The following is a 25,388-nucleotide window of genomic DNA, read 5'->3' as shown; positions in this document are numbered from 1 at the left end:
AACTTGGGGTTAAAGCAACTCAGCGTTGATTGAACTAATTGTTATCAGCCTTTCTGAAACCGAATATTCCGAGTTGGACAGTTCGGGGTTACTCAACCCTGAGTATCATTTTTAACTCTGAGTTTTCTAAACCCGCTTTCTGAAACAGGGCCCGGGTAGTGAAGACTGACACGGAGTAACACAGACGACGCGACAGAGAGCACAGGAAAACACAGGGCTTAAATACACAGGGGAGTAATCAGGGAATGGGCAAGAGGAGGGAGACACAGCTGGGAGAAATTAGGCTAACGAGACAGGGGAGAGGTAAAACTGAACACACTGACATGAGACATGAACTTTCAGAATAAAACAGGAAACAAACAGACACAGAGAACCCGACAGGACACTGAACTTGACAGGCAGACTCATGAGCAGAATCAGTGACACCATGGACAGACAGAGGGAACACAGGCAGGCATGAAACAAAAACACTAACACATAGCAAACCTAAACAAAAGACAAAACAGAATAAACGAGAACAAAGAATAATATAATGAAACACAAAACACTGAGTCCTCAGACTCAGGACCATGACATCATGAGTCTTTCATACAACAAAGTTAATTAAAACAAAGCTGTCATTATAAAGGATCGGATTTATTAACAAATGGGCTTCTTCTGGTGTCAAAAAGGAACTGTCGGCACCTGTAATATTTTGGATATTTAAAATTGAACAATTTGCATATATTAGAGCTATTTCTTATATTTTGTGACTTTGTAATATATTGTATTATTTAATTTATTTGCAGAGATTCATTTAAAGGTGATGATGCTTAGATTAATTCACTGAATTCCACCCTTATACCAATACTGTCTAGTATAAAGACAGTATACAATATACTGTCAGTGTAGGGGAATGCCAAAAACCTGTGAAACTGGTGATTCAAAACACCGGTGTCGGCACATAAGGACGCTGTCATAGCCTGTCAACGACGTTGATTAGCTGCATATATACGAATGTGAATCACATCATTGGCTGGAGCAGCCAGTCACCGGTCACTTACTGGCTCACATTGCAAAACAAAATGAATTGTTAATGTATTTATTTTAACTTCAATTCAGGTTAGATTTTTTTTTTTGTGCGCAACGCAGATTTTCTGTGCGCAGAGATCGTGCCAGCAGTGCGCGATTGTGTACGCGCTAGAGGGAACATTGCTCTCTAGGCATCCTATTGTTTGTTTTTTGGCTGTTTGTTGGTATCATAACCGGACGGTTTTGCCCAGGGAAAGGACTCAAAAGCAGAGTCACAGGTGAGAAATTCAGGAAAAGCTTTATTTAGCTTCGAAAGCCACAAAAGAAGGAAAGACCCGTGGAGGGTTTAACAGGCCCAATACAGAATACACCGAGGAGGGGCGGTCCGGGGGAGTCGAGGCAGGCCAGGGGCAGGCAACAGGGAGCTCCAAATTGTTTGCTTAATATAATAATCTCATGCACATCTTTCTGATTATGGGCACAGAAGCCAAGGGAGAAAAGGGGTGTTTCAGGAAGAGGGTGAACTGAGGGGACTGGAATAAGCCCACTATATAAGGATTATTTTGAACTCTGAATCATGCAAAGCCACTTGAGTACAGTCCAAGAATAAAAATATGGAGCTGAAAATGAGCATAATAGGTAATATCAAGTTATGGTAAATGGTAAATGGCCTGTATTTATATAGCGCTTTACTAGTCCCTAAGGACCCCAAAGCGCTTTACATTATCCAGACATCCACCCATTCACACACACATTCACACACTGGTGATGGCAAGCTACATAGTAGCCACAGCCACCCTGGGGCGCACTGACAGAGTTATGATTTGTAATATAAGCCTAAGTGTCATGGAAGACAACATACATGGTGGGATTGGGGTTTTTGTCCACAACACTGTCGTACAGGTCAGTGACGGTGCTTTTTGCTGGTGGTACAATCATGCTTTGTTGTCCAAGAGTGAAGTCACCAGTCAGAACTCGGCAGACGTACATGAACTTCTCCCCATTGGGATTTGGCTTGGAGTAGGTGTCATGAGCAGAGTAGCTAGCGTTGACTGCAAAATATGTCCCCTTGCCGTAGCATGTAGCTGAAAGTGGAATAGCAGCAGAAAGTCAATTAAAATGTTCTGTGATATATTTTCTTTTATTATTATTAATCATAGAGCAAATGTCCCGCATTTGTCTATGTTGTCTCAACTGTTCTCCATTTTGTTTGAAGATAACAAAATGGTGATTTCATGCTGAATTAATTCTGATATTAAATAGTTTTTATCATTTAAGGCTTTTATGTAACTTTTAATGTATCTTTGTGCTCATATGCTCTCTGTTGGCCTTGCCAAAGCTTCCCTTGATCACCTACAGTTAATCCAAAATGCTGTGGTTAGTCTCTTTACCAGGACCAGATCCCCCCACTGGTTCCTTGTTAGTTTTACAGTGGCGGCTGGCCCATAGGGGGCGCTCGGGCTCCGCCCCCCCAAATGTGGAGGAGTAAAAATATATATTTTTAAAAAATTCATCAATGATAGTTTTACTATGTGTGTGCCCATATACAGCCAGGCGTATTTTAACATTTTCACCAGCTGACTCATTAAAGTTCAACCAACAAACGGTGTTTTTCTTCTTCTGGGGCGCTCGTCAAAGCGCCCTTGATATGCAGCGAAATAGCCTATCATTAAATGGTTGCCAGGGGAAAATAATAAATATTTGACCTATCAGCGTCGCTGAATTAAATGGTTTGGGGGCGCTTAAAATTGCGCCCCTGCAGAAAACGCGCAAAGATTTGCTGTTCTAGAATTTTACCTCAGTCAGTAGCCTAAGTGAGCTATAAGGTCAGAGAGAGACGATGGCAGCGGTATTGTTAACGGTTGAGGCACAGCCTCCCCCAAATTCGGTTAGATCGCTTCTAACCTACCCTTTTGCCAGAAGGACAATGGCAGAAAAACTGCAAGTTAAAGAGTTGGGACCTGACAAGCCCGAAATTCAACTAACCCAGGCAACGAAGGAGAAGTCAAAAGCATACAACAGGACTTTTTGTCGGAGTTGGTTCCAGCGCAAGTCGTGGCTGACAGGCTGTGGAACAGCTAATGCACTTTTTTGTTATTATTTTTCATTCATTCAAAAAAAAAAAAAAAATCTGTTCATGTTCATTTTTACAAATCTATACAAATGGCCAGAATATGGTTGTTCATTTTAAATTTAAATTAAAATTGTGTTGTTTGATGTACTCATTAAATGGGTCATTTTAGTCGATATCATAAAAATTGCCCCCCCTGAGATTTTTTTCAGGAGCCGCCACTGTTTAGGATCCATTTTAAGATTTCATTTGTTTTTAAAATGTTTAATGAATCAACAAAACCATATATATCTGAGCTAAGATCTACTGATCAGCTGCTTCTAGTCCCTAAGCCCCGGCTGAAATTCAGGGGCTAAAATGTGGAAAGATCTCTCTGCCCATGTTAGGATGGCCTCCTAACTGCCTGTTTTTAAAACACATCTTAAGACTCATTTTTATTCCTTGGCTTTTAACTCAGAATGATTGTGATGTAAGCTAATGTGATGTTATTATTTTTGTTGACATGTTTATATTGTTATATCTGTTGTGTGGTGCTGCTTTGTACAGCACTCTGTAAAACTGTTTTAAAAAATGTATTCAGATATAAAATTGGATTGGACACTAAAAGATGACACAATTTAAAAAAAACCAAAAAACAAAAGTCTTCCATGACAATTATCACAGACTCTATGATAAGAAGGAAATTTAGGGAAAATCTCTGAATTTTTTAAAACACAAACCAACTGCAAAGAAATGCAATAACTAGATTATAAATTGTATTTAGGTACACACAATGCCCTCTTCAAAATGTGTTTAAAGAAAGAGCAAAACATGTCATAGATCTGAGAAAACAGCTGACCCCAAGATAACAAAATGGTTTTGGTTGGCTGAAAACATTAGAGGATTATTCATCACAATGTGTTTAATCAGCTGTTGGAAAGCTAAAGTCAGTTATCAATTAGCACGCTACTTTAGTTAGCTCGGGCCCTTATAATCATGATGTTCCTCATAGCTTCCTGAATGACTGCATTCCAGTACAGCACAAGTTGCACAACATGGTTTAGTTTAACCTGCAAAAATATGGTGGCTCAAAACTGACATTTGGATATGTGACAAAATGTTGAGGTTGAAGTTCGCAGATGCCAACAGACTCAGTTACAAAATGCTTTCTAAATCTCACCTGTGCCGATGGCAGAAAATGATACAGAGATGAAAAAGCTTTTCACACATATCTGGAGTGCATCTTTCACACTCTTGTTAATTTTTTACTGGGTCTGTCTGCCCAGTCAGGTGGAGGATCTTTTTACACTTCAGGTTACTGGGGCTCGTCAATATCATGCTAATATCAGCACCCAAAAGTGAAGAAAATGGAAGGTGAACCTTATTAAAAATTTGAGTGTGTACAAGGTCATACTTGCTTTCCTGATAATCTTATGTTAACACTCAAGATTTTGATTAACTACTAAACTAGCTTCCAATATATTATTGAGAAGACCTGACTGTCAAAACTTAGCTGGTGTCAAGTTTGTCTTCTTCAAACTTGGGTCCCACAGCATGGATGACTTTTTGACAACAAAGCTGCCCTCTTGCATCAGTTATGACACAGTCTCCTGGCTTGAGTTGACCCATTATTGATTTTATTTTGTCACATTCATCTTGTAACTGAGGACCAGCAGCCTTCAAACGTGCTGCTGCAACACCAGTACTGTTTCAAGTCTTGAGTGGATGGATTGACAATTGCCTGCATTGGGTAACTGCACGTTTGCCTTGCAAACACCTATTTCCACTCAGGTGTCCTAAGCTGATATAAAAATGCACCAGCTGTCTTATCAACCAGTTGGACCAGGCAACCAGTTTTATTTTTGATTGCAGAAAAATACACACCTTCATTTTCCTGGAAGAGCTTCTTCACTCCAGACTTGTAAACACTCAGACTGTCAAAGACTACAGCAGAGACGGCACCATCAACCACAGACTTGCAATGTGTCACATTCACTCTGGATCCACTCAGACAGATAGCCTCATTTCTGTAGGACACTCTCACCTTGTCTTTCGCTTTCTCCATCCAAGATGTGTTAAAATCTTCTAAGTATTTAACGACAGCATTAGCTTTGACCACAACAGTTTCTTCAATGTGCGCATTTTGTGTTAAGAAGTCACCAAGCTGTTGCTGAACTTTTATGACACTATCCTTGTAGCCTGACACCACGACTTGTTGAGCAGTTGTGTTGATTCGAGTTCTGCATGGCTTACTGTTAGCCTGCTCTAAGTGACTGACCAGCTGCTGCCACTCTGGCTTCTTCAGGACATTACTGTCTTCAACATGAATGTACTGAGATGTTAACAGCTGTCCTAGATGGTCCTGAGCATGAGACAGATCTCTGTGAGACACAGCAAGGAGCTGCACCCTGTTTCCACTGATTTCAAATGCTGCGTTTATTTGATGAGATGTGAGGAGAGCATCTGTAAGCTCCTCTTGTTGCTCATCCTTCAACAGTTCAAGCACATTTTTATCTAATTCCAGATTCTGTCGTTTTAATGCAAGTACTGCATCAAATATAACTTTGCTTGCTGCATTAATCTCTTCCCTTAAGCCAGTTATTTTCAGATTAGGACTCTGGTGACATTTTGAGCTCTGGACAGACACACACACACACACACACACACACATATATATATACCTCTTGTGCTATTGTTGCTTTGTTAAAAATAAAATGTTTTCTGAAGCGGCTAGTCTTTGGGAGTAAAAATTCATGCTTAATCATGAGATTACATTCCTGTGGACTGTGGAAGAATTAATAAGATTCCGTACTTCAATAAAATACTTACAGAAAATGTCTTCAAATTCAATTTTACTGTTCAAAAAATCACATTGATCAATTGATCACACTATGTAATCAATTTAAACAAACCTTTGGAACTGGATAAAAGAGAGAGATTGAATATTTATTACTTCTGATTGGAGGAAACAACACTGTAATCAGCATCTCTCTTAGTAGTCGCACTTCTGTTTTTCAGGTTCAAAACAAAAAACATACACATTGAAAAGATAAAATGTAGAAAGAAATCTGGAACAGATGCTGTTTGGAAAAAAGAAAAATTCAAAATCATAGCTCACCTTCAAGAGGAAAAAATTTGAGACTACATAAAGCATATGTAAGTCACTTTAAATTTATTATATATTAAACATTCAGAAACCTTGTTGTGCTTCATCATTTCTGCAGGTTTGTTTATGTGAGCAGCAGCTAATTTCTTTTACACTTTTCCTTTCAAAGTGATTCTTAATCTGAGCTTTACCTGCATTAACATGTAAACTTTTGTTACAAAGTGCATTACAAATTTTGTTTTGTAATGTTTTCATATTTTTTTCCATTAACTGATTAATGCTTGTATAATAGTTGGTTAAATCAAGCTGATGCTGATGTTTTTACATGGTTTTAATATACTGGAAATTAAAATCTTTTATCTAATGTAATCATTTTGAACTGTGACTCATGTAAAGCCACTCCAGGAGAGTCCAAGAATAAAACTATGGAGTAACGTAATCACGTTATATTTAATGACGTAAGGTGATGTCTAGTTAAGATTTGCAATCTTGCTCACTAGCTGCATCACTTGAACGTAATCAAATATTCAGGATAAGCCTGGATATCATGGAAGACAACAAACATGCTGGGATTGGCCATGTTGTCCACAACACTGTCGTACAGACCAGTGGAAATGGTGCTGGTGCCTTTTGTTGGTGGTACAATCATGCCTTGTTGTCCAAGAGCAAAGTCCCCAGTCAGAACTCGGCAGACGTACATGAACTTCTCCCCATTCTGATTAGGCTTGGAGTAGGTATTGCTAGCAGAGTAACTTGCATTGACAGCAAAGTAAGTTCCATTGCCGTAACATGCAGCTGAAAATAGAGAGAAAGTCAATGAAAAAGATCGAACATACTTTCTGTTGTTATTATAATTATTATCATTATTATTATATTATTATTGTTATTATACCAGTAGCAGTAGTAGATATTCTCAAATACTAAAATTTGAACATACTGTATAGGTATGACATGGAAGCATCAGAGAAGCTTCTGTAAACCAAAGTTTCTTTTGAAAGTGTTTATGACCAAACAGGCATGTAACATTAAATTCATGTTTCCAGTAGAGACCAAAAAAACAGTTATTTATTATTAATTAGTCTTCTGGGACCTCCTGGGGATAAATTCTTTTAATAGTTGTTGTTTTTTTTTGTTTTTAGCTTACTGCTACCTCCTTAATCTAAATATATCTTTATGGGCAGTATCTCCCCCATTTCCCACCATGTCTCTATTATGTGCTCTCTGATAAAATCAAAATAAATGCCCACAAACGTCTCACCATTCTTTCCAGCATAGCTCCTGTTGAAGCCACGGTCATTAATGGTAGCCACAGTGTCCTCGGAGGTGCCATGGAAAAGACGTCTCTCGTTGTTCTGGTGACCATTTCTCACCTCCATGTCACGCTTCTTAACCTGTAGACCGCTCCACAGTGCAGGGTTCTGAATCCTCTCAATCTAAGAGCAAGAAAAGTGTGTTTTGATTTTGCTGTGAGTTTATGTTCCAGTTTAAAGCAAGGATAGTTTATTTGTCTGAAATATATTTTTTTAAATTCTGTGCACCAAACTGTACGTTTTCTGCATCAACTTATCATGTCAATGACTGTATTTATCCTACCTAGTGATTGACTAATTAATTAATTAACATAAGCAAGATATAACAATTATATTATTACTAGACAGAAAACATTTTTAATACAGTTGCATTGATTGACTACTTTTTTTATTATGAAATAATTTACATAACATCATCACACAGTGTCAAATCTAAATATTACTGGGCAACTTTTACATTTTTAATGAACAACATTTTAATGCCGTTTATCGAGATGTAAATTCTGTGTCATCTACTTGTAAGTTTACTTACTCCTGAAAAAACACTTTAATCTAGTAATCTGACTTGGCTAATGCTAATATGATAAAACAATAGACAATGTGATTGATGCTACCTTGATAATGGTTTGTTTGCATGAGGCCTGGAACAGCTTCTGGATTTCATCATACTCCTGTGTCCCAGCTTGTAATGGGAAAGCCTGACTGGTGACGTTAGGTTGCATGAGATCCCAGTTTTCAGGAACATCACCTAGTAACAAATTATTTAAAAAATCAAAATAAAATTGTATAGCTTTTGGGGAGATACTTTGGCTTTCAGTAGTGAAAACTCAGAGAGACCTACCAGTAAGCGAAATCATGCAAGATTTCAAATGCTAACACACTGCTGATCTCTTATTACTACTTTGAGAAATCTCTTGGTTTCATTTTAAATACCTTTTAGCTTGTCAATTCTCTTTATTTCCAGGATATTTCCCTGGCTGTCAGTGGCGGGTCCTTTAGGCATGGTGACAGTGTAGTCTTGACCCTTGACTGTAACTTTTACAGTTGGTAAATTTTGTTGCAGTGCTTCCTCGAGGTGGAAGTTGGTCATTTCATCAAAACTCTGAAACTGGAACCCGGACTGCTGATACTGCCAGTCTGCCGTGGTGCTGGCCAGCTCCACTTTCCTGTTTAGTTCCTCCTCGTCTCTCACCCTGCTCATCATTTTAATGATTTCAGTGTTAGCTTTGAGCACATCCCTGCTGAGTCCTTCAATAGTTATTGTGGCTTTGGGCTTATTGCTCACAGTCCTTATGCTGATGCCCATGGTCTTCTGCATGTCAACAATTTTCTGTCGATCTGCATCAGAGAAACTACGGATGGCATTGTCTTCAATTTCCATGCTATCATGTTCTTGGGATATCTTGTCATTTATCCATTTCTTTGCAGAGTCAACTTTGGCTTGTGTGTCACCACAAATGTGGAAACAAGTAGCCTCCACTTTCAGACTGTCAATGACAAAATTTTTGTCTTTCTTTGGTTTATCGGTACTTCCGCCAGTAAAGATTGCTGAAAGAACAAATTTCAAAAACAACATTAGAACTTAACAATTGAAATTGCTTAGAGATATAGAATTTGAAACCAAAAAGTACTTTATTCTGTGTATTTACATTTGAATTTGGTCCATCCCCAGTACAATGCTCCTTTTTCCTTAGAATCAGGATCTGCAGCTTCCCTCTGTTGCATACTGCTGTGGAAGTCTTTAAGCATAGGTTTCTGGAAAATAACTATGCGGATTGTAGTCAGGGGGCTGGAAGTGTATTGGCTTAACACATCAGTCACTGCATCCAACATGGCATCGGCCACCAGTCTTGCCTGTGCATTGCCTTGACCTAAAAAAACAAGGGACAGCACACATTGAAGACTTCTGGGGCGAGCCATATCGATAGTAAAGGATGACACCATTAAAAACACTAATATAAAAGCTTTCATGACTATTAGCACTGTTCCTGGCTCTAAAATTTCTCCATAAATTTTCGTTGAACTTGGTTTTAAATTTGTTCTGTGATAAGGAAATTTGATGTGTCTTCGGATTTTAAATTGTATTTAGGTATACAATGCCTACTTCTAATGTAAGCATGTTAAAAGAGAAAGAGCACAACATGTCATAAATTTACATCTGCACTCTGTCAACATGGTTTAGCTTAACCTACAAAAATATGTTGGCCTAAAACTGACATTTACATATGTGACCTGTCAGTGACAAAATGCTTTCTAAACCTCACCTGTGCCGATGGCAGGAAATGATACAGAGGTGAAAGAGCTTTTCACACATATCAGGAGTGCATCTTTCACAGTCTTGTTGATTTTTACTGGGTCTGTCTGTCCAGCCAGGTGGAGAATCTTTTTACACTTCAGGTTACCGGGGCTCGTCAATATCATGCCCTGGTTGGGCTCAGCACCTAAAGGTGAAGGTAATGTATGTTAATGAACCTTAATAACTATGTGAGTGTGTACAAGGCCATACTTTTTTTCTTGACAGTCTTGTGCTAACCTCCATATTATTTTTGGGAAAACAAGACTGTTACCTGGTGTCAACTCTGAGTTACAGCATTATAAAAAGTTAAAGTGATTTCTTACCAAGGTTGCGGCATTCCACTTCAACAGCCGGACCAGCTGCTTCTAGAATAGCTTTAGACACTCCTGGAGAAGGCAAAGGTTACATCACCATTAAATACATACTGTACATATAATCTGAAAGATACAATTACTTTGTGACCTTTTTTCTTATTTGTGTATTATTTTATAAAAATAATTTAAAGATGTGGGATTATTTTTTATATAATATCCTCTGTACTTAAATATTTATGTGTAAATATAAATATAAATTATTTATAATATATAATATTCAATTAAATATTTTATATATAATATATATAATATTTATATGTATGTGTAAATATAAATATTTACAGCAGGAAAAAAAAGAATATTAACCAACCATTGATAACGGTTTTCCACAGCTCAAGCTCTGTAGTTCTTGCTATGATAACTTAAAGTTTTATTACCTGACTTAAGGGTAAAGTTTTCATTGGAGGAGTTGACAATGACATCAGCGGTCTCCTTGGTTATGTCTCCTGTTACTACCTGTATAGTCACATTGCCCATTTTAGTCTCATGCATGTCTGAGGTCGAGGTGATTTTGGAGAAGGGGCCTCCTGGAAATGGACAAAAATAATGAATATCAGCAATAAATTATTACAAAATAGTAGTTCCTGAATTTTGACTACTAATTTAATTGTCAATTAGGATATAGAAAAAATACAATATATTATTACAGTTAGTACAAATGTTTCTGTTAACTGTTGTTTTACATTTCTTTGAAAACGGGTATAGTTAGAAAACAAATAGTTCTTAGAAAGCTGTATTCTAAAATAAGTCCATATTTCTTGGGTGTAAAAATACATCCAGTTTTTGTTACATTTTTGAGCATTTGCTTCTTCTTTTTTTTTGGTAACATTACGTTGGGACCGCATATCAAACAGTGTTGCCTGCCTTTACTTTGTGTAGAACTTGTTGAACCACTTGAGGCACTGGGAAACTTCTTCTGAAATTCATCACTGAAAGCCTGCAGACAGAAAACAAGAGAGATTACATTGACTGAAACATTCAATTATTAAATCAAAGCTGAAAATAAATAGCACAACATAGCAAGTTGAACAACTATTAGAGGCTGTCTCCAAAAGTAGGCCCTATTTTAACAATGCCCATAGAAGAAATTAGTATGCTCATTTGTACGCTGTGCTTTATCTCTGCTTACTTGAGTCAGCATGGTTACTAACAGCCCTCCAAGACGTTTTGATGAGTTAAATACTAGTATTTTATTAATTAATTTATTTTTTGTTACTTGGTGCTAATTATTTTTTTAATTAAGCCTTCATTTATACAAGTAGTCCCATTGAGACTACACGTGTACAAGAGAGACCTGTTCAGATGAACTTTAAAATTACAACAATAAAAGAAACAACAGAATAGTTAAAATTGTCTAATGATTACAGAGTCATCAAAAACAAGAACAAAAGTATAAAAATCTCTGAGATAAATTTCTGAGTATCTGAGTATATGGATGCAGTATGCCAGGCTTTCTAGCATTAGCTGATAATATTGTCCCCCATATGGTCACTTCTACCCCCAACGAAAGAAGAAAAATAGTGCTGATATCGGTGGATTTTACTAGTTGAAAATATTTCTGATTAGCACCAAGAATGTGTTCCTTCAAAGCTTGTTATGTTTTCTTACCTGGATAGTTTGTGCATCACTGGGGTAAAGTACAATCACAACCTTTTTCAGGTGCTTGGGGTGTTTCTTTTTACTAAACTCTAAGATATTATCCAACATCAAAGAGGCTACGAGATCTTTTGGGAAACCCAGGTTTCCAGCACCAATGGCTGATAAGGACATGGAGGTTAGATTATTATCCTCTGCCATGCCCAAGCAGTCCTTAAAGATTCCCCTCAAAGTCTGTAAGACAGTTATATATGAAGACATTCATCATCAAAGTTAGATCAAACAGGCTTTTTAACCTCATACCTTAAACTTTTACCTCATAATCTAAGGTACTTTACCTTTTCAGATGTGGCTTGGTCCTTATAGTGAGGTGCGATTGCATGAAAGACTTTTTTGCTTTTTAGTTGGCAGCCATCAGTAACAATGATCTCACCATCATTTCCAGTAGCACCCTGTGCATCTACTAACTGCTGAAGTTTGGGTCCAGCGGCACGCAAGATGGCTTGTGAAACTGCACCTCTGTTGAGGTCAAGGTCTGAAGACACAGTGTTCACAATCACCTCCGTCTAAAAACGGTTAACAGACTGTTAGTACATATTTATCATATCAAAAGTCTTAACCCCCCCCTCCCCCGACTTAAACCCTGAAATTCATTCAACATCAAGGGACTTTACAGCGACATGTTAATAGTTAATGCATGAAGTCGTTGGTTCCTGTACTGGACAATTTCCCTCTTAATTTATTTATTTATTATTCACTTTAATTAGATATAAACAGCCAAAATCTGAATTACCGTGGAAGCTTCTAGGTTTCCCTTTGTAAGAACGATGTCCACGCCTTCTTTGGTCTGCACACGATTCAGGTACAGGTCAGATCCAGTAGACTGTGATACTGATTGCATGGGAGCAGTGAGATGAGGACCTTGTTGAGAATGAACAACACTGAGGTTTCCAAACTCCTGTTTGACAGCAGCCACCATATCCTGAACAGCAATGTCATCATTGTTCACGAAATGGATCTTCTGCAAGGTGATGTCATCAAACTTCTCATCACAATACTCCTTCACTGCTTTAACAATGGTGAGTTCACACTGCTTGAGGGGAAAGCAGCGCATTCCTCTGCCAATAGATGGAAGAGCTACTGAGACACATCCGTGGTTTTCAGCGGCTTCTAAGCTTCCTTTAACAACTTTGTTCAACTGAGCTGAAGCTTGTTGAGGTTTTTCATACTTGGGTCCCACAGCATGGATGACCTTTTGGCAACAAAGTGTTCCTCCTGCATTACTTATGACACAGTCTCCTGGCTTGAGTTGCCCCTTTATTTTTTTCATTTTGTAAAATTCATCTTGTAACTGAGGGCCGGCAGCCTTCAAAAGTGCTGCTGCAAGACCAGTACTGTGTTTCAAGTCTTGATTAAATGGACTCACAACTGCCTGCATTGGGTAACTGCACATATCTGCCTTGCAAACAGCAATTTCTACTCCTTCAGGTGTCTTAAGTTGGTATAAAGGTGTTGGTACTTGTTTAAGGTTGTCTTGTCCACCACCTGGCTTATCAACCAGTTGGACCAGACAACCAGTTTTATTTTTGATTGCAGAAAAATACACACCTTCATTTTCTTGGAAGAGCTTCTTCACTCCAGACATGCAGACATTCAGACTGTCAAAGACTACAGCAGAGACGGCACCGTCAACCACAGTCTTGCAATGTGTCACATTCACTCTGGATCCACTCAGACAGATGGCCTCATTTCTGTAGGACACTCTCACCTTGTCTTTCACTTTCTCCATCCAAGATGTGTTGAAATGTTTCAAGTATTCAACGACAGCATTAGCTTTGACCACAACAGTTTCTTCGATGTGAGCGTTCTGTGTTAAGAAGTCACCAAGCTGATGCTGAACTTTTATGACACTATCCTTGTAGCCTGACACCACGACTTGTTGAGCAGTTGTGTTGATTCGAGTTCTGCATGGCTTACTGTTAGCCTGCTCTAAGAGACTGACCAGCTGCTGCCACTCTGGCTTCTTCAGGACATTACTGTCTTCAACATGAATGTACTGAGATGTTAACAGCTGTCCTAGATGGTCCTGAGCATGAGACAGATCTCTGTCAGAGACAGCTAGGAGCTGCACCCTGTTTCCACTGATTTCAAATGCTGCGTTCATTTGATGAGATGTGAGGAGAGCATCTGTAAGCTCCTCTTGTTGCTCATCCTTCAACAGTTCAAGAACATTTTTATCTAATTCCAGATTCTGTCGTTTTAATGCAAGTACTGCATCAAATATAACTTTGCTTGCTGCATTAATCTCTTCCCCTAAGCCAGTTATTTTCAGATTAGGACTCTCTGGTGACAATTTGAGTTCTGGATACACAAGTAGAAGTTTGTCCATAAGGCCATCTTGACAGAGGAGATGAAAAACTGATGGTGACACTTTGATCTCTTCAGTTTTACTTGATTTCTCCCTGTGGATCGTTTTTGCAATCTTGTTAATAATTTCAGAAAGAGATTTCTCCAGTCTGTTGACATCACTAACAAGACCAGCCACCAATAAAGCTCCTCTGTCTTTATCAGGTACTACAATCACATTTTCATTCAGTAACATCTCTCTGATCTTTTTCTCAGACTCTTTCCATGCATCTGAATCTGGATACAACTTCACAGATTTGAACTGTGACACAGATTGTGCAAATGCTGACTTCACAGTATCAGTCCACTCTTTGATGATGGCTTTGGCATTCTTTTGCTTTAGTAAAGAAGACACAGGACTCAAGGTCACAGTAGTTTGGTCGAGGTTTACGATACAGAAGTGTTTGTTCATTTCACTGCAAATGGTCTCTGCTGCTGATTTATTTTGAGCTAGATATCTGAGGACAGCACTGTCAATGGGCTCTGAGATGTCAGCAGGAAGTTTTAGTGAAGGCTTGTCTTTGCCATAGAGGGCCACGCCCAGAGTTTTATAAAAAGGGTAAACTCTGATTTCTTCCTTTTTTATGGAATGCTGCTTCTTCTTGAAAATTTTTTGAACAGCTGGAAGAAATGATGTAACATACTGTATATTATTATTCACACGGTATTATTGTAGGTTTGCAGGAACATACAAAGTGTAGTGTAAATGATTTACCTCGATGATCTTTAAATGTGATGACAGCAGACTGGTGTGCATCATTAAGTAAAACCTCTTCCACATCCCCACCTTCATTTTCAAAATAAAGCTGAAGAACTTCTTCACTAAAGTGTAGAATGTCGTCAACTAGAACTTGCGTTGTGATTTCGAGATGTTGAACAGAAAATCCCTTCCTGGTGAACATTTTGTTTTGGGGGCATTTTGCCACAAAATTAGCATTTTCTGTGAAATAGAGATAAAAAATGATTTAAGGCATTTTTAATAAAAAATTCTGCAGGATGCGTTTAAATCTTCTTTGTTGGTTTAATAATGAGCACAACCATTTTTCAGGATGAAGTATCAGCACATTTATAATCAGCAAGGTGAGATTTTGGGATGGTAAGTATATGGCACATATACTTGTGCATTAGTGCCCTAGAAAACTTTATCATTTTAGTTTAGCTCAGGAAAATAAAACGGCCAGATTGTCCTGGAAAATTCCTTTATTACGTTTGTGACATATTTTTTTTTATGTTGTTTTATGTTAATGATTGTTGGACCTGGTTATGCAACACAGATTTCAGCATCAAACAGCCAATTAAACTTTATATTATCATATCATAAATAAGAACATTTTGAAATGGGTACCTTTTCCACTCTGGAAAGTCACCACAGCAGAGGAGATGTCAGGAAAAAATTCCAAAGTGAAGTCATGAGACTTTGTGATGTTTTCCACCAGCATCTCCAAGAACTCCTGGTTGGTATTATCAGAAATATTCCCTAAAACGGCCGAGGTGGAACATGGCTCTTCATCTGCTGTATCATCGTCTCCGCCTTCTGTTTCTGTTTGAACTTTGGCTGTAGGGTCGCTTTTATCAGCAGTAGGTTGTTTGTCTGCAGCAACATCTGCTGTTAAAGACAAAAGTGGCCAAGTGTAACAAACTTATACTTTTTAGATAGTGGAAGACTAAAAACACTTTTATTTTAATTACTTATTTCGGTGTTTCACTCAAAACTAATTAATAAATTAATTAAAATAAGAATAATCATTAATATTGACTTAAAAAATAATCAAACTTTGTATGGTCTTATTGACGCAACGTCTAGGAGACGTCTAGTGTATCCTACCAGTCTTGAAGTGTAAATCACACTATGTTAAAATAGCATGAAGCTGAAGATGGAGAGGCAGTTTTATCTCATAAAGCTTGTCAGCTTGTCTAATATCTGATTCACAGATTCACAGTTTTTTTTGTTTTCTTTTCTTTTTACTAATGCTGGTTAGACAGACAAATCACAAGCTATCTAGCAAATACAGTTCAGAAAGGGTCACAAAACCTGAGGTACTTTCTATGGCCTCACACGTACTAAATGCATTCCTTTATACAAATATTTAACTTCAAATAATAACTCAACTAACACAGTACAAATGAGAGGCAAGCCAAATAGGAGATGCTGGACTTGTAATACAATACAAACACTGATTAATTCCAAATTGTGTGTGGTGGTGGGGAGTTGCTATTCATCTGAAAAATGTCTGAGAAAACTACCTGTGACAACCTGACTAGAGTGGATGAGATTACTTAATTAATTCAAATGCCCAGGGCTGTTGTGTTAACTCAGCTTTTCTAGTGTCATAAAGTAGCACTGCTAGATTTGTGAAGTGTTAAGTTACGACTAGCTGGAAAACAGAATGTTGTTTGCCAAAGTCATCAGTAGTAAAATTATAACCAAGTAGAAATGCTAGCTTGTGAAATTACTTTACCTATGATACTAAATGATTTCAAATGGTGTTAACTTTAGCCATCAGTAAAGCATGTAATGACTCAAAGCAAAGATGTACAACTATCATTTATTGCAGTAATAGCTAACATTGGCACAGTTAGCCTGCTGAGTGTAACCTAGAGATTTTCTAGTATATGTTGTGGTCGTTGATGTTTAGATGGGCGAATATTTCAGAAATTATAGAGAATGGTCAAAAAAGAGAAAATATGCAGTGAGCAGCAGTGCTGTGGGGCAACAATGGCTCAGTGATCTCAGCCATCATAGGATAATGGTCAGACCACTTGTTACAACTGAGGGATGCTGAAAAGCACAACATGTCACAGACTGAAGCAGCTGGGCTGCAACAGCAGAAGACCAACACTGTTTTCCATTCCTGTCAGCTAAGAACAGAAAACTGAGGCCACATTTCATACAGACTCACCAAAACTGGACAATAATTTTTTTTGAAAGTGTGGCAATATCTGATTAATTTGATGATATTTGTATGGTAGGGTCAGAATGTGGGTCCAATAGGATACTAACAAGTTGTACCTAATGAAGTGGACAGTGGTGTATACTACAAACAGATAAAATACAGGGGTGGAGAAGTGAAAGGACTTCCTGATCTTGGTTACAAACACAGTTCTGTTCACTTCACTCAGTACTTACATTTCTTCTTATCTTTATCAGACGGAGTTTCCTGTATAAAGAAAATACAAAAAACCAAAACAAAAACACGTCAGTCTCCTTTGTTTAGAATTATAGCGATTGTGTGTGTGTGTGTGTGTGTGTGTGTGTGTGTAAGCGCCCTAAATATTTGCTGGTCCAAAAAGTAATTAATGCAAACAAATTCATTATCAGCTTTGTCAAGCAAACCGCACCCAGTAATGATTTCCGAGCAGTGAGTTTGACTTTTACAATATCCACACGGCAGGAAGAGGAGCAGCGTGCAGCACAGCTTTGGCTTTCTAAAGTCACATGACTTCCAGTAAAAGATAAACATGGTCAGATTTACGTTCAATGGAACTGACTGATAATTTGGAGACTGTAGAGGGGCTCAAGGGTCACACAAAACTGAGGAATAATTGAATATTCTCGCAGTTCCTTTTGAGAGCAGGACGGGTCTGACAGAAATTAGAGGCGCGCAGTTTTCACGGTGCACTGCCAACAGTGAAACCTTATCTCATAAATAACATCGTCAATATAAGAACAGATTTGAGTTACACAGAACAGAACAGCTGTTGATAACTGATTCATGACAAACTTTTAAATGACTTTCCGTACCCGTGATGGTTTCTCTTCCGTGGGTAAGCGGACCGTGAGCTTCAAAACGCCCTTTTCCAAACTGATCTGATGCGACTCTTTGGCCAGAACATTTCTCTGATCTGTGACACAGCACAAACACATGTCACCACATAACTCCGTTGATAATAAATAATATTGTAGCTGCTTAAATAAAGCAAACATGACTTTATGGTGTCAAACCTACCCTCCTCTCTCCGGAAGCGCACCATCGCTGTCCTGCTGCCATTTTCATACTCCACCTCACACTCGCCACCACCGTTAGATTTCTTACTTTGAAAGTATTTCACTAACTTGATTTTTAATCTGGGTATGTTGGTTTCTTCGAGCTCAACGAGCAGAGGATAGGAGTGTACGCCGGCCATCTTCGCAGGCCGGCTGCTGTCTGCTCTGAACTAGTTTCACTTTTGTTTCCTATGAAACGAAACGCAGTTTTTATTGGCGTGTTGTTGAGTTTGGCCTTGAAGGATTGGCTCAGAACGGGGTGCAGCTACATAGAAAGGGCTGAAAAGCACCTTTTTACACTTGGCTGAAGCCCACGGAGGCAGTTTGGAGACGTCCGCGCCCTCTTTTCATTCTTTCGCTTTCTCCTTCACCTCGGTACTTTCCAGCTGAAAGTGTGCGACGGTGAGTATCTGGCTGCTGCGCAATAAACCTCTCTATTCGTTTAAACTAAAACCTATGTTTTATCTAAGCTAGTCGAGTGTGTGCGTTGTTCATGGATTAGGTTTCCAGTCACCAGCAAAAGCAACTTTCGTTGACTGGTCGTGTGTTATGTTGCTCGTGCCGATTTTCAATTTTGTATAAAAAAGACGCAAAACGTCCAGTGTTAAACAGTTCCGTCATTTATACTGGTCTACCCGGTAAAAGAACGTTCTGAACAACGTTAGATTAGCAAGCTATGATTTTTATCTCTCTGCGACGCAGTGCACAAATAGTGAGTGAACTGCAACAGACCCCAACAAAACAAAACCTTATACAATACTGACTTAGTTTTGTTTTCTCTATATAAATTGTACAAATATAACATGTTATGAAAATATATAAAGTTCTTTTCTACGGAGAGTCAAGCCGTGTTCAAGCACACTGAAAATTCTCCCGACGTTGTTGTTTCTGGAGCAGGTAAATTATTTCTGAGTGGCCTAAAAGTGTCCGTTGTTTGTCTCTGTCTCCCTCTGCTGCAGTGACGATATAACAGCAATTCACACGGAGTTTTACAAGGTAGGTCACCTGCAACCACGTGAGCCGCATAAACTTATTCTCCACTGCCAAACAGGATATTTTAGACTTGATAACACCACAAAAGTATGGAATACATTATTTAATATTCATATTATCATTATTATTATCCACAAAACCTACAGTGGGTGGGATCCTAGTTGTTGCATTTTCAGTGCAAATTAAAGTTACACACAGGCCGCAGACAGTGAACAGATAGTTTGACTGCATTGTTGTAATCTCTATAAAATCAGCAATAATCAACAATACTTTGATTTGCTAATAAACTCTATAATGCTCTAGTTTGATTAATATTGAATGACATTCTTTATGTAAACACTGCCACTCAACAGTGGGTGTCACTTAGAATTGCCTTTTTAAAAGCAAATTTGAATATTCTAATATTACATGAAATAGATCAGAAATTTTCTAAATATAAAAAATAAATAAATAAACTTTAATTATATAGCACCTTTCATAAACAAATTTTCTACCTGGTTTCCGAGATAACATAGCAAACAAAAATCAATTATTGATTGTGTTTTAGCTGTACATGTTTTTTTAGATAGTCTGCTCAAATATATATCTTAGCTAATTACATATTAACTAAAATGTTTTCATTAATTATTACTTAGTAAAAAGGCAAACCAAAAACAGCAACACTCTGTTTTAGCTGTGATGCTTCTGTCATTCTTTGATTTACTGACAGTCTTATTCTGTTCAGGAACCATGGATCATAACTTAGAAATCCCCCTTCATGAATCCTCACTCAACATTGTAAAACAAAGTAGATCTGCTCTGAGTCATATCCTCGACAGCAAATTTGGATGTGTGGTCACCTTCGAAGGTGTGGATTTTGAGAGTGATGTGAGCTTTGGACAGCAGAAGCGGCAGACTGTTGTCCCAGAGAAGAGGTTTTCTGTCAAGCTGCCTGCAGGTGTTGAGGTGTCTGTGTGGAAGGCTGATCTTACCGATTTCAAAGTGGATGCTGTTGTCAATGCTGCCAACTCTTTTCTTCAGCATGGTGCTGGCCTTGCTCAAGCTCTGTGTGAAGCTGGTGGTCCTCAAATCCAAATGGAGAGTAAAGATTACATATTCAAACACGGTTCCTTACTAACAGGAGAAGCAATTGTCACTAATGCTGGGTCGCTGCCATGCAGGAAGATAATTCATGCTGTGGGTCCACAACTGTCACCTAACCCCTCCTATCCTGAAGTTTCACATGCTGAACCTTTTTTGAAAACAACCATCACGAGTATTCTTCAGAAAGCTACACAATATCGTCTGGACAGTGTTGCCATTCCAGCTATAAGCTCTGGATTGTTCAGCTACCCCCTGTCAGACTGTGCAAAAACTATAGTGTCAACTGTGAAAGACTACTATGAAAGATTTCCCCATCGACAACCTCCTACAAAGATCTTCTTTGTAAACCACGATGAGCCAACAGTTGCAGAAATGCACAGGGCCTGCCATCGCATCCTAGATCCCAACCAATCTAACCAAAGTTTGTCATACAGCCAAGCAGCAGAAAGGAACACCAGGAGTGCTGCCAAAACATCAAACATCCAGATTGGAAGCGTTCTTATAACCCTGAAGAGTGATAAAATTGAGGATCAGAAGGTAAAGTCTTGTACTGTTTCTTCATTGTTATTTCCATTAAACAGCTGTTTAGCTTGCTCTTAACATTCTTTTGTTTGCTTGTTTTTGTTTTGTTGACTTTCATGTGCATATTAAGTTCCAGTAGGGTATTTTTAGGGCCACTGCTTTTACATTGTACTAGTGCATTTTCTTATTCCATTTTTTTTCTAATAATTGTTTTTGCATCCTCTTAGACAGATGTCATTGTAAACACAGCATCATCTGACAGAAATCTGAACAAGGGTCAGATCTCAAATGCTTTGCTGAGCAAAGCAGGCGACAGAATGCAGGATGAAATACTAAAGCATTCTCCAGGGAAGCAAGTTGTCATCACAAATGCGTACAAACTACGGTGTAAGGAGGTGTTTCACACTTTCTGCAGTTTCAATAATCAACAAACAGCAGCATACAAGGTAGATTATAACATGACATCCTATGTATCATTTCCATAAACGTCAAATGCTGATATACACTATATGGGCAAAAGTACTGGACCTACACATTACACAGTAAGATATTTTCATAAGCTGAGTTGTGGCAATGGTGGCATGCTATGACAGAATTATGTTTCACTGAGCTCTTTAGAATAACCCATTTTTTCACAAATGTTTGTAAAAGCAGACTGAATAGCTGGGTGCTTGTTTTTGTACACCTGTGGTAATAGAACTGAATTCAACATCTGAATTCAGATTAAAAGTTTTGGCATAATACTTCTGTCCATATAGTGTAATATAGTCATTGTGTGATACATTCCAAACTGTAAGGACTTTCATTTGGTTTACATTTGTAACTCTAAACAAAAATCATACAATATAATATCACAATTATTTTAAAATACAGTTTAATACTTGGAAACACATTCGAACCAAAAGATCATAATATGTTTTTTTTTTAAAATCACGATACAATAAAAAAAAAAAACTATAATAAGAGCTTGCATTTTCTTTCTCTATCCTCTTATTATTTCATTGCAGTCCCTTTCTGATTCAGTACGGGAATGTTTATGGTTGGCAGCTTCAAAAGGCCACAAGTCAATCTCCTTTCCTGCCATCGGAACTGGACACCTCGGGTTTCCTAAACAAGAAGCTGCAAACATAATGTTAGAGGCAGTGGCTGACTTTGCCCAAACAGCTCAAAGAAAGATGGATGTTTACTTTGTCATATTTCCTTCTGACCGTGACACATTTCAGGTTGTATTTTGCATATTCTGTCAAGATTTTAGAATTTTAAGTAACTATCACTATAATAGATACATATCTGTAATTTGTTGTGGTGGCAAGCACTGTTGCACCTCCTGAGAAACTGTTGACTAAGTTTGTTTGGCAGTGTTGCAAGTGCAACTCATGTCATTATTGTTTTCTCAATTATTTAAAAAAAGTAATATATTTTTAATTATCTTTTCTTTAAAGGCTTTTGAGGGACAAATGAAATCTCTCCAGCACAAAATCTCCAACTCCAGCTTCAGACAAGGTAAAACAGTGAAGCAGTGCTGCTCCCATAGAACATTAAAAAACAATACATCAGCACTTTTGTTTTCTTTCTAGATTATTTTCAGTACCTTTGCAGTAAGCATTTTTATTACTGATCTAAGTGTTGGTTTGTTTTATCAAAGTCCCTACATTCAGTTAATTAACTACCTGTAAAACCATAGCTGTCATGATCCTGAGTCTGTCGACTCAGCGTTTTGTGTTTCCTTATGCTTTTGTTTATTCTGAGTATATATCTTGTTATGGTTTGCCATTTGTTAGGTTTCTGTTCTTTGCTTGCCCTGGTCCCACTTCTGTGTTCTGTCTGTCTATGGTGTCACACTGTCTGTTTGTTAGTCAGCCTGTTTAGTTCAGCGTCTTGTCTGGTTCCCTGTGTCTGAGTTTCCTGTTTTATTGTGAAGGTCTGTGTCTTATGTGAGTGTGCTCAGTTTACGTTTCCCCTGTCTCGTCAGCTGTGATTTCTCCCAGGTGTGTTCCCCTCCTGTCTCTCATCCCTTGATTACTGCCGTGTGTATATTAGCCCTGTGTTTCCTTTGTTCTCTGTCGCGTCGTTAACGTCTCCTGCCCTCTAGTTATCTGTGTGTTCCGTCTGCTAGCCTGCCTGCCTGCCTGCCTGCCTGCGTAGTTTATTTCTGTATTCTCAGTTTAGTTAAGTTCATGCACCTTTTTCTGCCCAGCAATAAAGCTGTGTGTTTTTGAGTTCACATCTACCTCGGAGTCCTGCATTTTGGGTCCTTTCCCCGTGCCTGCCTGCACACAGCCATGACAATAGCAAGTTAAAAAGTTAAAACTAATTTTAAAAAGCAGTTTGTTTCAACAGTGTACATTTTGTCCTTTAAAGATATTTAATGCTGTTTTGCTAATAAATACATTAACCCTGTAAGAAAAGTGTCAACAAGATATAAGCATAAAAAGATGAAGGAAATAAGCTTGGTTGTTGATCACTGATTATTGTTATAGTGTTTTCTGTAAAATCCAGTAAAACTAATATAGAAAAATAAATGCATGGAGGGATGGTTATAATTTTATTAATCCCATTTACATATAATTAAAATAATAGTAGCAGTGATTTTTCTCCTTTGTGTTCTCCACCAGGATTTGATAACAAAGAAGACTTAAGATTCAACAAAGCTCCAACTCCACAGATCAGTTTGAGAAGTCCTTGTAAAGAATCACTACATGAGGCTGAAAAATGGCTCACTCACCTTCTCTTCAGGCCCCCTCAATCCACGGTTATCTACAACAACTTCATCCAGCACCTGAGTGAGAAGCAATACCTGCAGCTCTCTCGTCTAACCAGAAAGGGTGTTAAGTTTGAGGAGTTTTTGTCCAAGGGTCACGCCTGGCTAAAGGTTGATGGGCATTCAGTTGAGGATGTTGTAGGTGCTGTGTTGGAGGTGGAGGCCATGCTCTGCACTGTCCAGGAGGAGTTTGTCAGAGAAGAGGAGGATGAAATGTGCAAATTGTTAGCTGAAGTGCCTCGTGAAAGAGAAAGAAAGACAAAAACAGTGGACAACTCAAGCTCGGAGTTCAAAAACAGAATACCTGCTTTTAAAAATCTTGGTCTGTGGATATTAAAGGTAAATTATGTTTCATGGTGGGTTACTATTAAGCTTAGGGATTTGGTTGCTTATTAGTTTCTTACTCTATATAAATAAGCCTTGTGCCTTATTTCAAAATGAATTTTTTTATTTTTAGGTGGACAAAGTGGAGAACTCAACATTGAAGAAGCTGTTTGACCTCAAGAAAAACCAGCTGGGGTGCTCCTCTGAGAAAATGTTTCAGCGCATACCTGCACAGTTCTGTGAGATGGTTAGCCACATTGGTTTCCATTCAGAGTGTGCGCCACCTAAAGGTATGCTAACATTATATAAATAAAAGCTACAGATAATATCACAAAAACACACCTAGTAACAAAACATATTTATTCCTGTCTGGATCTAGACCCAAAATATGGAGAAGGCATCTACTTTGCTGGGACAGTGATGGAGGCCATAGACGTTTGGAAGGAGGAAAAGGATAAGTATTTGTACTTTGTGGAGGCTGACGTGCTGAGAGGGGACTCCACCAAGGGTCAGCAAGGTCTCATTCTGCCACCTGCTAAAGGGACAGATCCACAAGTTAGGTATGACAGTGTGAAAGGAGGGTCTGACATCTCTGTCATATTTAGCAGTTATCAAGCCCTGCCCAGGTACATCATCACCTGTGAGAAAAGACAAGCTCAAGGATATTCAGTATGAGCATATTTACTATCAGAAAAAAAAGAAATGTTTGTATCAGTTATAGACTCGATATAATGGATATTAGTAGCAAAATATGAAGGAATGACTGGGCTTATTTTTCTCATAATGTATTGCTGAATAATGGCAGCAGCAAGTTATCAAAATGTATTTTATCATAGCAGTACTGCAAGGAGTAGAACCAATCATATGTTTATCAATCAAGATTACGCTTAATAATGTGCGTTTTATATCAACATTGTAGTTTTTAGATTGAAAGGGTTCATTTGTTTAGTGACATCTCATGACTCCATAAATTTAGACATGATTATAACAGCAAATACCACAATAAATATGAAAAGACTTTAATCTAGCTTTGCTTGTCCATAAAATAATGGTGGTAGTGAACTCCATGATGAATGGGAGAATGAGTCATGATGGACATGAGTAGTTACAGTTTTCCTGATGTTGATGTCAGAATGAAATTAAAAATAAAAATTGTTGTTTGTTTGAGGAATCTGGACTTATTTTATGTTTTGTTTTTATATTTTTGTTGTAACAACATTTAGTGAAATATGGAAAAACAACTATTAAACACAGCAAAGCTTAAAGTGTGTCCAGATTTTGTTTTTTACTTAAAGCGCAATAACAAAACCTGATCAACTACACAAATTTAACAAAATAAAATACAATTTAAACAACTTATAAAATGAAATACATGTATAAACATTATTCCTGTGTACACAACACATGAAAAACAGAGTGAGAAGGTAATCATAACTATACAATGTCACAGTCTACTGAGCATGAAAGATATTCACCTTTGACCCTTGAAACAGTTTGACAGGAAAAACAAATCGTTTGTCCATTTCACGAAGCTTTCAGCTGCATTTCAGTTCAGTTTCACAGACAGCAGC

The 25,388-nt window shown here is 38.0% G+C and overlaps 2 protein-coding genes across 5 annotated transcripts; one reads left to right on the top strand and one right to left on the bottom strand.

The window, feature by feature from the left end:
* Positions 1-5,896: 5,896 nt before the first annotated feature.
* Positions 5,897-18,428, bottom strand: parp14rs1 (poly(ADP-ribose) polymerase family member 14-related sequence 1). 4 transcript variants are annotated; one of them, XR_003216726.1, is made up of 18 exons: positions 18,097-18,428; positions 17,892-17,992; positions 17,277-17,307; positions 15,495-15,755; positions 14,865-15,089; positions 12,537-14,770; positions 12,082-12,309; positions 11,756-11,977; positions 11,012-11,084; positions 10,525-10,674; positions 10,097-10,159; positions 9,742-9,918; positions 9,127-9,348; positions 8,411-9,025; positions 8,092-8,225; positions 7,426-7,600; positions 6,595-6,962; positions 5,897-6,534 (listed from the first exon to the last, which is right to left on the bottom strand). XR_003216726.1 is itself a non-coding variant. In XM_019353043.2 (17 exons), the coding sequence occupies exons 1-17, from the start codon at positions 18,272-18,274 to the stop codon at positions 6,673-6,675; spliced, it is 5,379 nt and encodes a 1,792-aa protein (XP_019208588.1). In that variant the 5' UTR covers positions 18,275-18,428; the 3' UTR covers positions 5,897-6,672. The 4 variants fall into 4 exon arrangements, 3 of the variants coding, with proteins under 3 accessions (XP_019208588.1, XP_019208591.1, XP_019208590.1); XM_019353043.2 differs by having other exon boundaries at positions 5,897-6,962; XM_019353046.2 differs by having other exon boundaries at positions 5,897-6,962; positions 11,018-11,084.
* LOC100704679 (poly [ADP-ribose] polymerase 9) lies at positions 18,400-25,079 on the top strand. The gene is made up of 9 exons (XM_013270224.3): positions 18,400-18,536; positions 19,094-19,130; positions 19,852-20,747; positions 20,960-21,178; positions 21,740-21,955; positions 22,175-22,235; positions 23,348-23,832; positions 23,951-24,107; positions 24,197-25,079. Exons 3-9 carry the CDS (start codon positions 19,857-19,859, stop codon positions 24,490-24,492), a joined length of 2,325 nt encoding a protein of 774 aa, XP_013125678.1. The 5' UTR covers positions 18,400-18,536; positions 19,094-19,130; positions 19,852-19,856; the 3' UTR covers positions 24,493-25,079.
* Positions 25,080-25,388: the final 309 nt, after the last annotated feature.

This window comes from Oreochromis niloticus, linkage group LG16 (genome assembly GCF_001858045.2).
Source record: "Oreochromis niloticus isolate F11D_XX linkage group LG16, O_niloticus_UMD_NMBU, whole genome shotgun sequence".
In the NCBI taxonomy this organism is placed as follows: Eukaryota; Metazoa; Chordata; class Actinopteri; order Cichliformes; family Cichlidae; genus Oreochromis; species Oreochromis niloticus.
The sequence above is the reverse complement of the archived record's forward strand: the minus strand, read 5'-3'. Positions and strand labels throughout refer to the sequence as shown.

What these genes read in the sequence shown, in the direction of transcription:
- parp14rs1 (XM_019353043.2), bottom strand. Translation starts at nt 18,274, where the DNA reads ATGGCCGGCGTACACTCCTATCCTCTGCTCGTTGAGCTCGAAGAAACC. An exon ending in TGATAAAGATAAGAAGAAAT is followed by an intron (nt 15,756 to 17,276) that starts GTAAGTACTGAG and finishes TGTCTTTAACAG; the next exon opens with CAGATGTTGCTGCAGACAAA. An exon ending in AAACTTTACCCTTAAGTCAG is followed by an intron (nt 10,160 to 10,524) that starts GTAATAAAACTT and finishes TGCCTTCTCCAG; the next exon opens with GAGTGTCTAAAGCTATTCTA.
- LOC100704679 (XM_013270224.3), top strand. Translation starts at nt 19,857, where the DNA reads ATGGATCATAACTTAGAAATCCCCCTTCATGAATCCTCACTCAACATT. An exon ending in AACAAACAGCAGCATACAAG is followed by an intron (nt 21,179 to 21,739) that starts GTAGATTATAAC and finishes ATTTCATTGCAG; the next exon opens with TCCCTTTCTGATTCAGTACG. An exon ending in CTGACCGTGACACATTTCAG is followed by an intron (nt 21,956 to 22,174) that starts GTTGTATTTTGC and finishes TTTTCTTTAAAG; the next exon opens with GCTTTTGAGGGACAAATGAA.